This window comes from Scomber scombrus, chromosome 23, assembly GCF_963691925.1.
Source record: "Scomber scombrus chromosome 23, fScoSco1.1, whole genome shotgun sequence".
NCBI lineage: Eukaryota > Metazoa > Chordata > Actinopteri > Scombriformes > Scombridae > Scomber > Scomber scombrus.
The window spans coordinates 22,545,033-22,558,357 of record NC_084992.1 but is presented as its reverse complement, the minus strand read 5'-3'; the positions used below and the strand labels follow the sequence as shown (position 1 = coordinate 22,558,357).

The following is a 13,325-nucleotide window of genomic DNA, read 5'->3' as shown; positions in this document are numbered from 1 at the left end:
ACAGTCAGCTTATTTTACTCTACACGACATTAGCAGTGAATGTGATGAAGACCGGAGTGTCTGAATATCAAAGGAGGGAATCCGCTCCATGAAAACTGATGCTTATTTGGTGACTAGCACATCCATCAGTGTACAGACAACACTCACTGGACTGCTGAAGAAAACATGATGATTATGAGCCAAAATGTGACGTAATAATATATTATAATAAAAAGCAGATTAGTGGGTGTTCATGCTTAATCAAACTGATTCCAGCTCCAAGGACACTGAGAAGAAGTGCACATTTTGGTCAAATTGTGTAACCATGTGATAAGGTAACTAAATGAAAAAAAAAAAAAAAAACAGTTTAAAAAAACCCAATTTGGATCCATTTGCATCTGCTCAGAGCCCATTATTGACTCCCTCTCCACTCAAATATGTGTTTTGCTTTCTTTTACATCACTGTGAGGTTTGAGCTTCTCTGTGCAGAATGATGTAATGCACAGTTTGTTTTCACATTCATCTGCTAAATGAATAAAGTTTCTCTGAGCTCACCCTAGATCTCAGTTTAAGATCGGTGTGATTTGTGACATCACAACTAGTTTGGAGCCAACACTGGCCCCAATATGCAATTTATAAAAGTGTGATGTCTAAACTTGAAGTCTCCAGTACACAAACACTGAGGATGGACTTTAACATGTCTGTGTCCAGCAGGAAAATGTCTGAAATGAGACATATTTACATATTCAGGAGTGAGAGGGAGTAGAATTTACTTTAAGAACGGTCATAAATCATAAATGTTGGCAATAAATCCACACTCAGCTACATTGTTGAACACTGTTTCGTTCTACCTTAACTCTTCTGCTGGTTAGAATCTCCAATTTAAACATTACTTAATCACTAAATGTGAGTTGCAGGTACATGAAGAAGTGCAGAAACTGTCTGTCACTGATGCTCTCCTGGGCTTTATGAAATGAAGAATTAAAAGTGAAATGATTGAAATCATTAGAGAAATTAAAGGTTACCATTTACAATCTACGGGAATCACACAAAGAATGGAAAAAGTGTCAACCAAAGAAAGATTTTTTTCCCCCGTTTTATTGTACAGAGGCAGTTAAAGATCAATACTGTGATGAGTGTTACCTTTGGTTTAGGACAGGGGTACTGGAACAGGTGGATTTTACAGAAGTCGTCAGCCACCGCCACCATCGTCTCACCGTGAGAGCGACACAGCGCGTTGATGTCGGTGCCGTCGGAGCCCTCCAACCACACGCCTGGAGGAGCACAGCGACACCGTTATCACCGCCCTCACTTTCACTCTCTGTCACAAATGTCGGGATATTGAACTGAACATGTCTCACCCATGACGTGGAAGCCCAGCACGCAGGTGTAGGACGCCCATTCTCTGTCTTTGCTCTCAAAGCGATTCCTCAACAGTTTGCAGCCTGCAGCGATGTCCCCTGTCAGAAGACATCCAATCACATCGGTTAGCACACAGATGAGGACAACTTGCAGGATATAAATACACAGAGATATATTCACTCACAGTAGAGGATCTCATAGTCGCCTGAATTAGACATGATGTACTTCCCGTCTTTGGACCAGTCCAGATGGGTAATGAAGCTGGAGTGACCCTGAGTGGACACATTGACAGATATAATGTCACTTTAAACAGCTTTAATCATAGAGTGTATTATTTTATACACATTCACAGAAAAAACAACATAAAGCTAATTCATTTAAAGGTGCAGTGTGTAGAATTTAGTGGCATCTAAAGAAACAGACTTGGCACAAATGGAATATAATATTCATATGTATATTTATTTTAATGAGTGTATAATCACCCGACCATAGAATGAGCCCTTTATATCTACATAGGGAGTGGGTCCTCCTTCACAGAGTCCGCCATTTTTCTACGGTAGCCCAAAATGGACAAACCAAACTCTGATTCTAGAGAGGACCTACCACCCTAGGTTCCCCTACACACTTGGAAGAGGAGGGGCAGTCGAGGGGTATTCAGTTGGTTACAATCTGCAATCTCACCGCTAGACTAAATCATACACGCTGCGCCTTTAAAATAATGCACTATGTATGCAAAGTCAAATAGTAACTCGATTTTGAGGCAGGGTTAGGGATGGGAATTGAGAACCGGTTCCAGTTTAGAATCGGTTCCAAATTTTCCAAACCATGGGAATCAGTATATCATAATAGAACAGTTGCGTTGTCACTGAAAACCTGTGTAGCTCAACTTTTGTTCCACATAAAAAAATGATAAGGGGAAATAGGGAATTGATAAAGAATTGGATCGGTAAGCAGAATTGATAATGGCATTGATATCAATAAAATCTTATCAATTCCTATCACTACGCTGGGCCTTTCTACAAGTCAGAATACATAAAAAAAACTATTATACATTATATAGCAATACATTTCATATTTTGACCCGGTCTCAAAAGCCCTCATCAAAAGTGTCTATACCAAATGTTGAACCACAGATGTGTTTAGAAAGCATCAATAGTCAATGTGATTAAACCTTGATTCATGTTTCAGAGATAATGTTTTCTCATTTTAGGAGAAAAAAACATCTATCACACAATATCATGTCCTATTTTACCTAAGACATGAAAATATAACATAGCAATAATGATGGAAATGTATTTTATAACTTTATGGAGCTGTGGGGTTTATTGTATAACCATTAGAGCCATCAGTCTTCACTGCTACATCATAAAAGAAATCCTCATAACTACTATCTTATTAAAACTATGAACTATTCATTTCACTAAAACAACTGTCAATAGATACAGAGATGATTTGACCCAGAACAGCCTCAATGGACACAAATGTGTAGAATCTATACAAAAGTATAACATTTTAAAATACTTGGGCCACATCAAATTTCAGAGTAAAAGACATTTGGGGTTTTTACAGCTGTTAAATGTCCTAAATGCCCCAAACAGTATGTTAGGGTTAAGATGAACGCCACATAACTACATCATACTCCTCTCTCTAAACGCTTCCTTTCTCTTTCTCTCTGTATGTTCAACAGCTCATAAACAAAGGATGTATACATACACATGCAGGATGTGTGATCAGGGTAAACTGGGACGTTTGGAGCTCCTGGGCAGTTGCCATGTGGATCATGTGTGTAAATAAGTAAAGGATAAGTGACAGAGTGTAGCCAGTGTGCTGCATTAGACCAGTTGGCTAATGGTGTGTAAAAGCTAAAAAAAAAGTTGTTGTTTTTTTTAAAGATTCACAGGATTTACGTTTGTTGCTCTAGTGAGTATTTCTGTACTACATAGGAAGTAGCACATAGGAAGTGGTAACTTTCACATGTATGGTTTGTTTACATAGAAGAGCTGAGTGACATCAGCAGTAATATCCACCATGGCTGAACACACACAGAAATAAACTCCACTTACAGAAAGTCAAAGCAACAAAAGGGCCCTTTTAGATTCAACTCACATTACATTTCCCGAAGCGGGTGTAACGCCGGCCGCTCTCTGTCACATTGTAGATGTAGATGAAGTTGTCATGAGATCCAACGGCTAAAACGCTGCCGTCTGAAAACACAAGAGGCGATTCACAAAATAAAAAGGGGATTTCCATCACAGCTTTCTCTTAGGGGACATTTTTTGGACATTTGTTGGATGTCCTCTCTGCTCATTTCCTGTCGCCTGTCTACTGTCTATTATTGAAAAGAAAGAAATACTTCACAATCCCTCTCAAAAAAACAGAAAAATACTCTGTGGCTAGCTTTTTTGGTCTACTGGAGAGCTGAAGTTTTGAAGACCAACTCTTTGAAAGATTTCTTTGAATCTGAATTTTGAAGTCACCAATAAAGACATAATAATAGAATACAGAGAATCACAATTCATTCTTTACCTTGGGAACAGTAGTTTGACTTCCTGCTGTGACTCAACAGCTCTACTTGTTGATGAATATTGATTGAATTTTTCTAAAACTACAGTACTATCTCAAGTCTGAGGAAACTCATAGCAACCAGATTGACGACAGAGTGCAGACAGTGAGCTCTGACCTGGTGAGTATCTCATCACAGACAGCTGCTCGTTCCCATCAGTGAACTCTGACACCACCTCCCTGGTCAGCAGGTCGAGGACCACCCACCTGTAAACAGGACAGAGACATGTATCAGTTATGATTGCACATGATTAGTTACATGTGTCACGTGGATGCAGTAGCACAGACTACGTTCTTTCTCTCTACACATGCACTGCATTTACTGCATTACATAATGAGTTCAACATTTTGGGAGACACGCCTATTTGTTTCCTTTATGTCAGCGAGAGACTGATATCAACCTTGTAGTTGTGTGGTAAAGCTGCTATTATTAATAATTGAATAATGATAATAACAATTGGTCAAATAACTATGTGTGATAGCAAAGGTGTCGCTCATATAGCAGTGATGAATGATCACCCATAGCTTCACTGAGCTTTTTAGCTTTTTTTGTCTGTGTTAAATTAAATAATAAAACGTGTGATTTAATAAAGTGAAATTGTTTGTACTCAATAAGAAATGTAATAATGTTGTTACAATTTTGGGAAATTATTACATTATTAGGTTCTGCAAAAATAAGGCTCAATAATGTAATGACCTCCTGTTAATGTAATAATTTATTACATCATCGCTACAGAGATTGTTACTGGGAGATGCACTTTATTACATTATCAGGAAGTTATTTCTTTTATTACATTTTTTATTGAGTTATGAGGGGTTGTATTACGTTATTATGAGTTATTACATGATCCAGATATTATTACATTATCAGGTTCTACATACCACCATCACAAACTGTAAGAACAACAACGACATGAACAACAACAGGGCTGGAGTCGGGACATGGTTAGCCTAGCTTAGCATAAAGACTGGAAGCAGAGGGAAACAGCTAGCCTGGCTCTGTCCAAAGTTAAAAACACCTACTAACACCTCTAAAGCTCATTGATTAACACTTAAAAAAAAAAAAAATCTGTGCATTAACAGAAATGTAATGAAATGTGTTACACACTGGAACTGCTTCTAATGCTAATGCTAAACTAGGCTAACCACGTCCTGACTCCAGCTCCATTCATAACACACAGACATGAGAGTGGTATGCATCTTCTCATCTCACTGGGCTATTTATTTAAAATAATGTTATTATAAATTGTATATTGAAATTTTCAAATGTGACGTTTTTGGTATGTTTTCACTGTAACATTTGATTCAACCCCCAGCTCATATACTACTTAACACCTCTTTAATGTGTAATATAGAACTCTTCTTGCGTGTTGTTTTACCTTCCCGTGCTGAGGCCGACTGAAACCACTGATCCAACTGGGCAGAAATCAGCACACAGCCCATATTCCTGCCAAAGATACACACGCAGGACTAGTTAACATGTGTTTGTGATTGCATTCATGCATTCGTGCATAAAGAGATCCAGGATCAGTGTGTCCTACCTCCAGAGTGATGCACCAGTCCAGCTTGTGTTCCTCTGTGTTCCACAAACACACCTGCCTGTCGTGACCACAGGTGAGGAAGGTGTTCACAGAGGGATGTGTAGCCAGCCCCCACATCTCATCTAAATGACCCTGACACACACACACACACACACACACACACACACACACACACACACACACACACACAGGGAAAATAAATAAATAAATGCTTCTTTCATGTGCTTACAAGTACAGTACACACTATAGTCCGTGATGAAAACTTTTAGAAACTAATAATTAATTTCAATGATATTTGCTGAGCTGATATTCATAGTATGAAAGCATCATAATGATTTTCGATGACTTTTCCTCTAACACCACCATCCTTTCTAATTGTTCCACACTCAGGTTAAAATGTCAATATTGCAACTAAGATATTTCATAATGTAACAGCATGTTCATACTCCACTAAATAAATGAATGACCTCATTGGCGTTACATCTGGCGCCACCCTCAGAAAAAACGTTGCACTTTTATCCTGACTGCTGGTACTGCCCATGTAATTACTAAATAATCTGAGTGTTCATTCCATCTGTGCCATGTAATGATCAGTGCAGTCTCTAGAGGCTGCAGGCAGGCCTTCAGACGTATTGTTTTCTTGCTGAAAGTGGTTTCAGTTTCCCACTGATAAAATCAAAATGTGGGCAGGAAAGCAAAATTCCATCACAAGCGGTGGCAGGAGACCACATGTACAAATTACTTCCTGTTGCCAGCTGTTGACTGCAATCTGCAGGGATCTAAACTGTCTGAATAAATGTGGACACAAGATAGTGAGGGAAGGATTCAGTTGTTAGGGGGGGACATTGGAGAAAATGTATTGTTGGTCCCTGTAATCAAAATTACATCTCCCTCATTTCCAGTTGATATTTTGCTTTAGTAGTGCCCATCACCAAACATATTAAACTTCAGCTTATAGAATAAAGAGTTAATATGCTGAAAAATATATTCAAGCATTTTGGAAAATACACATTTGCTGAATGTCAAGAAATTGAGGAGATACTTGTATATATTGAATTTGCACTAATAAGGGGTTGCATCTCAATTTCGTTGTACAATGTACAATGACAATAAAGATCTATTCTATTCTATCTAAGCAAAGCAAACAGTTTGCTAATGTTTATGCTAAGCTAGGCAGAACACATGACTTATCTCTGAAATGAATATACAAAGAAAATAAAGAAGAAAAATCATCTCATCTAACTACTGGTAAGTGTATTTCCCAAACTGTTGATGTGGCTGATATTGACCTATTACAGATATACTGGTATTATATGTTATTCAATATGTGCTGATATAAAACAGCTTTTTATGTATACTTGATTTTTCTTAATTCAAGTTTAATATATTTATAGTTTTTTTTTTGCTTTTCATTGCTAAAAAAGTGTGTGTTTATCTATATATTGTGTACATATAACATTATCGGCCGATATATCAAAATCGGAATTTTTTTGCTCTCTAATATCGATATAGGCATCAGCCCCTACAATCCTGTATCAGTCGGGCCCTAGTTGAAGTGTCCATTTAGTACAGTGCTTACAATAGAGTTTGGAAGCTTCAGTGTAAAAATATCCAATCATAAAGTTTGTTTTAAGCATCCAAAAAAACTTGACACCCTTCATTATGTTCATACCTGCACTATGGCCACAAATCCGTCTGAGAAGGTTCCTCTGAGGATCGCATTCCTGGTTGTTCCAACTAACAGTTCCTCACCATCCACATCTGCGATGGTGCGGACCGCCCCGAAATTCTCTGGAATCTGGATGAATACATCACATAAAAACAAGATTTGACTTCTAATTTGAATGTGTGTCTTTCTACCTACACAAACACACCCATACACACGCACACTTTGGGTTCACCTCACACTCTCTCTCAGGTGCCAGGTCGGCGCTCCAGCGGATGATCTTGCGGTCTTTCCCTCCTCCACTGAGCAGAGCGCCGCCCTGCAGGTTGCACAGGGTGAACACGCTGCCTTCATGGGCTCGGGTCTGCCGCATAATCTGGAAGGTCTCTGCAGAAAACCAAAAAAGACTCAGATTCAGTGGGTTTATCAGTGCGTACACAAGCAAATGAAACATTTTATTCAATAATATAACATTGAAAAAATTATATGAAAAGTTTACATTTGAAACAAAAAATTTAAGAAACCCTAAAAAAATAAAATAACATAGCTGACATATAAATGTAGTATATGAGACTTTTTCCAACTAATTGTAATAAGGTCTAATTTAAATTGTTTAATTTTTTTTATTTTTGGTGTAATTTTTGGAACTTTTGAATTTTTTTTTGTCAGATTTGTCATTTGTAACATTTTATATACAAATCATAGACTCTATATATAATGGACGTAACATCCTTGACGTCACGTTGGTTTGTGGACGGCTGTTCGGAGGCCAATAGTATCGGATCTTGGCAGCGCCATCTTGAAAATTTCCGGTGCATGCTGGGAAAAATAAAAACATGGATTCTACTTATATGGGCGTCAGGAGGGGCATGAGGCGCCCTCCTGAACCTGTGAACCAATCAACCTGTCAATCACGACGTAGCCACGCCCTAATGCATACCCTGCTTTATCGTCAAATATAGGTGAATTCTCCATTGACTTGTATAGAGACGGTCGCCCCCTGGTGGCCTTTTGATAGAATGCAGTTTTAAATTACTTCCGCGTTGGCCTCATTTCAGAGGACCGGAACTCCCCGACTGATACAAATACAATTTTTGTTCCTAGTAGAATATGTTTATTTTTAACCATTAGTTTGTAAACTAGCTTCTTGGCTAACTGACATATTTACTGTGAACTTAAAAGTTAATTAATGTGTACTGTCTCTGCCAAATTAATCTTATATACATTAAAAATAATAATTGGGGAAACTGCTTGCAGTCTTGTAAAGGAAAAGTAGACATCATTTATTTTTGTTTCATATGGTTTGTTTTAAGTTTTCAGTGTTATTGCCCTTTAACTGATTATTGGCTCTCTTCTGGTGGTGAGATCAACAGACAGGTGAGCAGCCATTGGGAACAATAATAATAGTAATTAAAACATTTAAAGAAAAAAAAAAGAAATGTTCATGTTGACAAAAAAACTTATCTTCAAATCATTACTAGCTGTTGTGGAATTTTGAATAATAACACATGACCTTCATCATCAGCTGGGTTTTTCCAGTTATGATGGAAATACTGATGTTGAAATTTCCATTTTTAAAGAGAATTTTTTGTCCACTTAGGTTTAACATCTTCTTATTTGCTTCCTTTTTATTATCTTATTTAGAGCATAATTTCATTCTTTTTTTTAGGGTTCAAGATCAGTAGTTCAGCTCTCACTTTCCAATTTGTTTTCACAGCTGTAGGTTAAACACGTCTTTCTGAATGCAGAAGACACAAACAACGATATTCTCATTTGACTTGAGGTACACAAGCATTCAGGTGATGGTTATTGACATATTTAATCCAAAGATGGATTTGAAAGTTTAAAAACACATTTTGAGCTTAAAAACTTCACACTAATCATTAAGCTTGAAATGTAAGCCTTGCTTATTCGGTCCCCATTTGTCTTCAAAGGTGCAGCTTCACCACACCTTTCATTGTTCTGAGTGTTTTTGGGATTCTGATACTGACCTTTGGCTCCTTTACCAAGAGTTTTGATATCTGCTGCTGATTTTCCCCACGTCAGGATGTTTCCCTCAGAGTCTCCAGTCAGAACGTCTCCAGTCAGGCTGAACACAAAGCACTGGATGAACTTGGGCTTCTTGTATTTCTGAAGAGAAAAAGAGAATAATTTAATCAATTTTTAGTACTGGTTGAAAAAGAAATACTTTAATATATTGATGAGATATTTCAATTTAAATCAGATTTACTCCATAGAGTTATTCAGACCGTTCATTTCTCTTTAGGCAATAAGGGGAACTGATGTGAAATTAAAGATTTGCAGGACAGGATAAATTGAACGGTGTCTTACTCCAAAGATGCCTTGTTTCTTCATGAACTGTCCTGCAGTCAGTGTCCAGAAGTAGACGTGGGATTTACCACAGGTGATGATGTTGGTGCTGTCGCTGGGGTTGAAATCAACAGCAAAAACAGCCTCATTGGTGCTCTGAAACATTAAAACAATACATGATTACTGAGTGAGTCAAGACTTTGTCACATGGAGACATGAGATGAAAAACTCCTTCCACATTAAATTTGACCCACTGTTAGGATAAAAAAATACAGATTATAGTCAATTTAAAGCTGAATTAATCCATTTTTTGGACCATGTGGAGGCTGAACATTACACACATATGCCTGTCACAATAATTATCGACCTATCATATGATAAGGTAATTATCAACATCATCATGTCTATATATGGACTTATGATATATGGACATGACTTTGATCATTTTTTTGACCTCAGTATTGTCACACTTCACATTAGCAGCTAAGAGGCTATTCATGTCACATTGTCTAAACAAGTAGTGTCCTCCATTCCTCACTGTGTACGTCCTGAGTGGAGACTGTAGAAGAATTAAATATAATAACTCTGTCCCCAACCATAATGACAGTCTGTGTTTTTATACAAGTGTAGACCCTACTCTACAATCCCACCCCCCCTTACATTATTATACTATTATATTATCATTATATCAGTGGTATAAAATTATCTTCAAATGACAATAATATCATTTATCGCGATTATTTCTGAGACAATATATCGTCCAATAAAAGTAGTTATTGTGACAGGCCTAAATGTACAGAGCAAAGCTGGGATGAGTAATGTAGGGCCGACACCCTTCCAGTTAACTGCCAATTAGCCTGTTGGAACTGAATGATACATTTTTAGTGCTCACACACACAGATATTGCACAAATCCCAAAATAATATAATTTATCGCGATTATTTCTGAGACAATATATCGTCCAACAAAAGTAGTTATTGTGACAGGCCTAGATACACTTGACATATTGTGGCTTTATATACACATCCAGCACATACAGATCAATGTTAGCACTCATTTGGAGTGTCATGGAGACTGAACCAGACAAGGAAAGTTGTAGGACATAAAACATTGAACAAAAAGAGACTAAAAAGCTCTGTAGAGTTGATCATCACTATGAGTGACTCCTTTCGCATGATTATTTTTAGAGCCCGACCAATAAATCGGTCAACCAATATTATCACTATCGCAGATATATCAGTATCTGTGTTTATGCTGTCCGATACGCCGATATTTTTTTAAAGATATATAGGCTGCATATTATATAATTATTATATGTAATTCTGTATGTATGTTATTATATGTTATTATATGTAATTCATATTTTTCATAATTTAAGTTACATTTAAATATTAAATTCCCAGTGAAGTTTACTGTTTCAGTGCACTGATGTCATTTTATAAAAATTAAATTTATTCTTAAACTGTAAAATATCACAGCCTCCATTACATATTATTGTCACGTGCCATATACTATATTAATATTGGAATTATTTCCCTCTCCCTCATTGGCATCAGCCCCAAAAATCCAGCATCAGTCGAGCCTTAATTATTTTATCATTATTATTATTTCATGTAATGTCTATATAAATATGAGTCTCAAAATGGACTTGATGCATCTAATTAAAGCTATTTCTACATGACAATGGTATGTGTAATGTGAAAGAGGCCACTAGTCGTCGCAGTTCCCGTCAGGTTTAAACAACTTTTTTGTATCTTTGAGCTCATTGTGCAGACTGGTTTCCAGCAGCAGCAGGCAGCAAAAAATGTAATATGTTAGTCATAAAAAGCATGGTGATATGTGTTAAAGTGTAAAGCTGAAAGGTTAGCGGGTGCTGAGTTTTCAGTTTGTTCCACTGCCTTCAACTAGTTTAAAAAAAATCAAGAACTGGCGCTTTAAGTTAAATTTGTGTATCTCATATTTCTAAAGAAACCTAATGATGGATGGATTTTTCTTGAGGTGTTTTCGGCAGCCAGGTACAGACAGTGACAGTGGCAGGTCTGCAGTGACTATACATACAGTACAGCACATAGAGAAAGTACAGCAACATCATCTCTACACAAAAAACTCCATTCATGGGCGTTCTGTAAAGTGGCATATGGACTGTTCCACTGCTGCAGAAAGGGGAGGGGGGGTATAATTATCTTGTTCTTGTTGGATGAACTTGTATATTTATACAGTGAGGGTCAGTGTTGGCCTTCCCACACTGAGCCACACACACTGGATGCTAAGTTCCAGAAAATATAAGTCGTTGCAATAGCCCATTAAATCCTTGACTTGAGAAGATACATAAGTTCAAAAACCCACCTACACACACACACACACACACACACACACACACACACACACACACACACAAATTCTCGGTATAAAATATTTACACTGTTGCCATGACAGCAGTGCTGAAATTGCTGTCAGGGAAGTTTTGGGATAAAAGCCCATAAAAGCATAGCAGAGACACCGCCGCCATCTTTCTCCCCCCATACACTCTGCTAACAGACCTCCTTTATAAAAACAAAAAAAGCATCCACACATTCAGCCGGGCATCTGGCTGCAGAACAGCTTATCTGTCACTGTGCTCACATTACTGTAGCCTGGCTCATTCTCATTTTCATTGAAGGATTGCATTGTTTCTATATAGGTTAAATATGGGATGGAATGCATTGATGACTGATCATTTCATGAATGTCAGATGATGTAAAGCCTTCTGAAATTTTCAAAGCACATCACACCAAAGGATTCTGTTAAAGGAACGGTATGACATATTTTTCCAAGTTTGACACCAGGTCCAGTACAGAGATGAGCTCAGAAACTAGAGGCAACTGCCAGCCAACCTCTGTTAAAAATTCTGAAACGTCTTTTACTTTTAAACATTGCGTTATTTTTGGCCACACGAGGGAAGGGGAACACCTCAGCAACCTAAAAGCACATCTGATATAAAATAGATTGCTTTTTAGAAGTATTCATGCCTTTATTACAGCAACTGTTTTAGGGCGGGGCGATTATGGCAAAAATCGATTAATTGAACTTTTAACCTCGATTACGATTAATGAACGATTATCTCCACCCTTGATGAACAATTATGTATTTGAACAGTTTCTTTTGTTTTGTATTTTACACTGCTGCCCTCACACATGAGGATCTTTAGGGAGTGAAAATAATGATGTTTTAAGGGTTAATGTCGTTGATAGTTGATTAGAACTATGTAAAGATCATGGTTTGGGTTAAAATGATCACTGGAGACAAGTTTTCGAATTCCTTAAAGATATGCAACCTTTACTGTCATGGCAACAGTGAACACCACCATTAATTGACATGAGCAAGATTAAGTCGATTAGAGTTTCTAAATGTCGGTTTCCATTATTTTTCCAATTAATTGCCCAGCCCTACTGTTCATATTCTGACTCCTAATTAGTCCCTACACCCATTCACATTCATCAATGTAGCAGTCATTAATACATGTTTGATTAATCCTTAATGAAGCTGTCAGAGATCATTCAGAATCACACTTTACTATTACACAGTAACAGGACTTACACAGTATTTGTATGACAGTATGCAGACTGCTCTGCTGCACATAAGAGAGCGCTCCAGAGTGAGTGGTGAAGACTGCACAGGAAATCACACGCTGCAACTGTTGCCCTCCGACAGGCACTACAGGTCAGCCAAGACTCACAACTCTAGATTCAAAGACAGTTTTTTTTCCCCATAGCAATTTGCACTTTAAATAAGATAAAGATCATTTTTTTCTCTTTTCTTTTATTAATTTCATTTATTTATTAATTTTTAATCATACTTAATTTATACATTTATTTATTTATTCATTTGGGTTTGAGGGGGTGGGGGGTCAATTTTACTGTGTGTGT

At 37.4% G+C, this 13,325-nt stretch overlaps 1 protein-coding gene across 2 annotated transcripts in view; it reads right to left on the bottom strand.

Moving 5' to 3' along the window:
- Positions 1-13,325, bottom strand: part of eml3 (EMAP like 3) — a 60,903-nt gene that overhangs the window by 2,125 nt on the left and 45,453 nt on the right. For both annotated transcript variants that reach the window (XM_062444309.1, XM_062444310.1), the window contains 11 exons: positions 9,442-9,576; positions 9,102-9,240; positions 7,346-7,497; positions 7,117-7,242; positions 5,445-5,576; positions 5,283-5,350; positions 4,022-4,110; positions 3,448-3,545; positions 1,526-1,613; positions 1,341-1,439; positions 1,123-1,253 (listed from right to left, as the gene is read on the bottom strand). In XM_062444309.1, the coding sequence (XP_062300293.1) occupies positions 1,123-1,253; positions 1,341-1,439; positions 1,526-1,613; positions 3,448-3,545; positions 4,022-4,110; positions 5,283-5,350; positions 5,445-5,576; positions 7,117-7,242; positions 7,346-7,497; positions 9,102-9,240; positions 9,442-9,576 (1,257 nt within the window). The remainder of the gene's footprint in view (positions 1-1,122; positions 1,254-1,340; positions 1,440-1,525; positions 1,614-3,447; positions 3,546-4,021; positions 4,111-5,282; positions 5,351-5,444; positions 5,577-7,116; positions 7,243-7,345; positions 7,498-9,101; positions 9,241-9,441; positions 9,577-13,325) is intronic.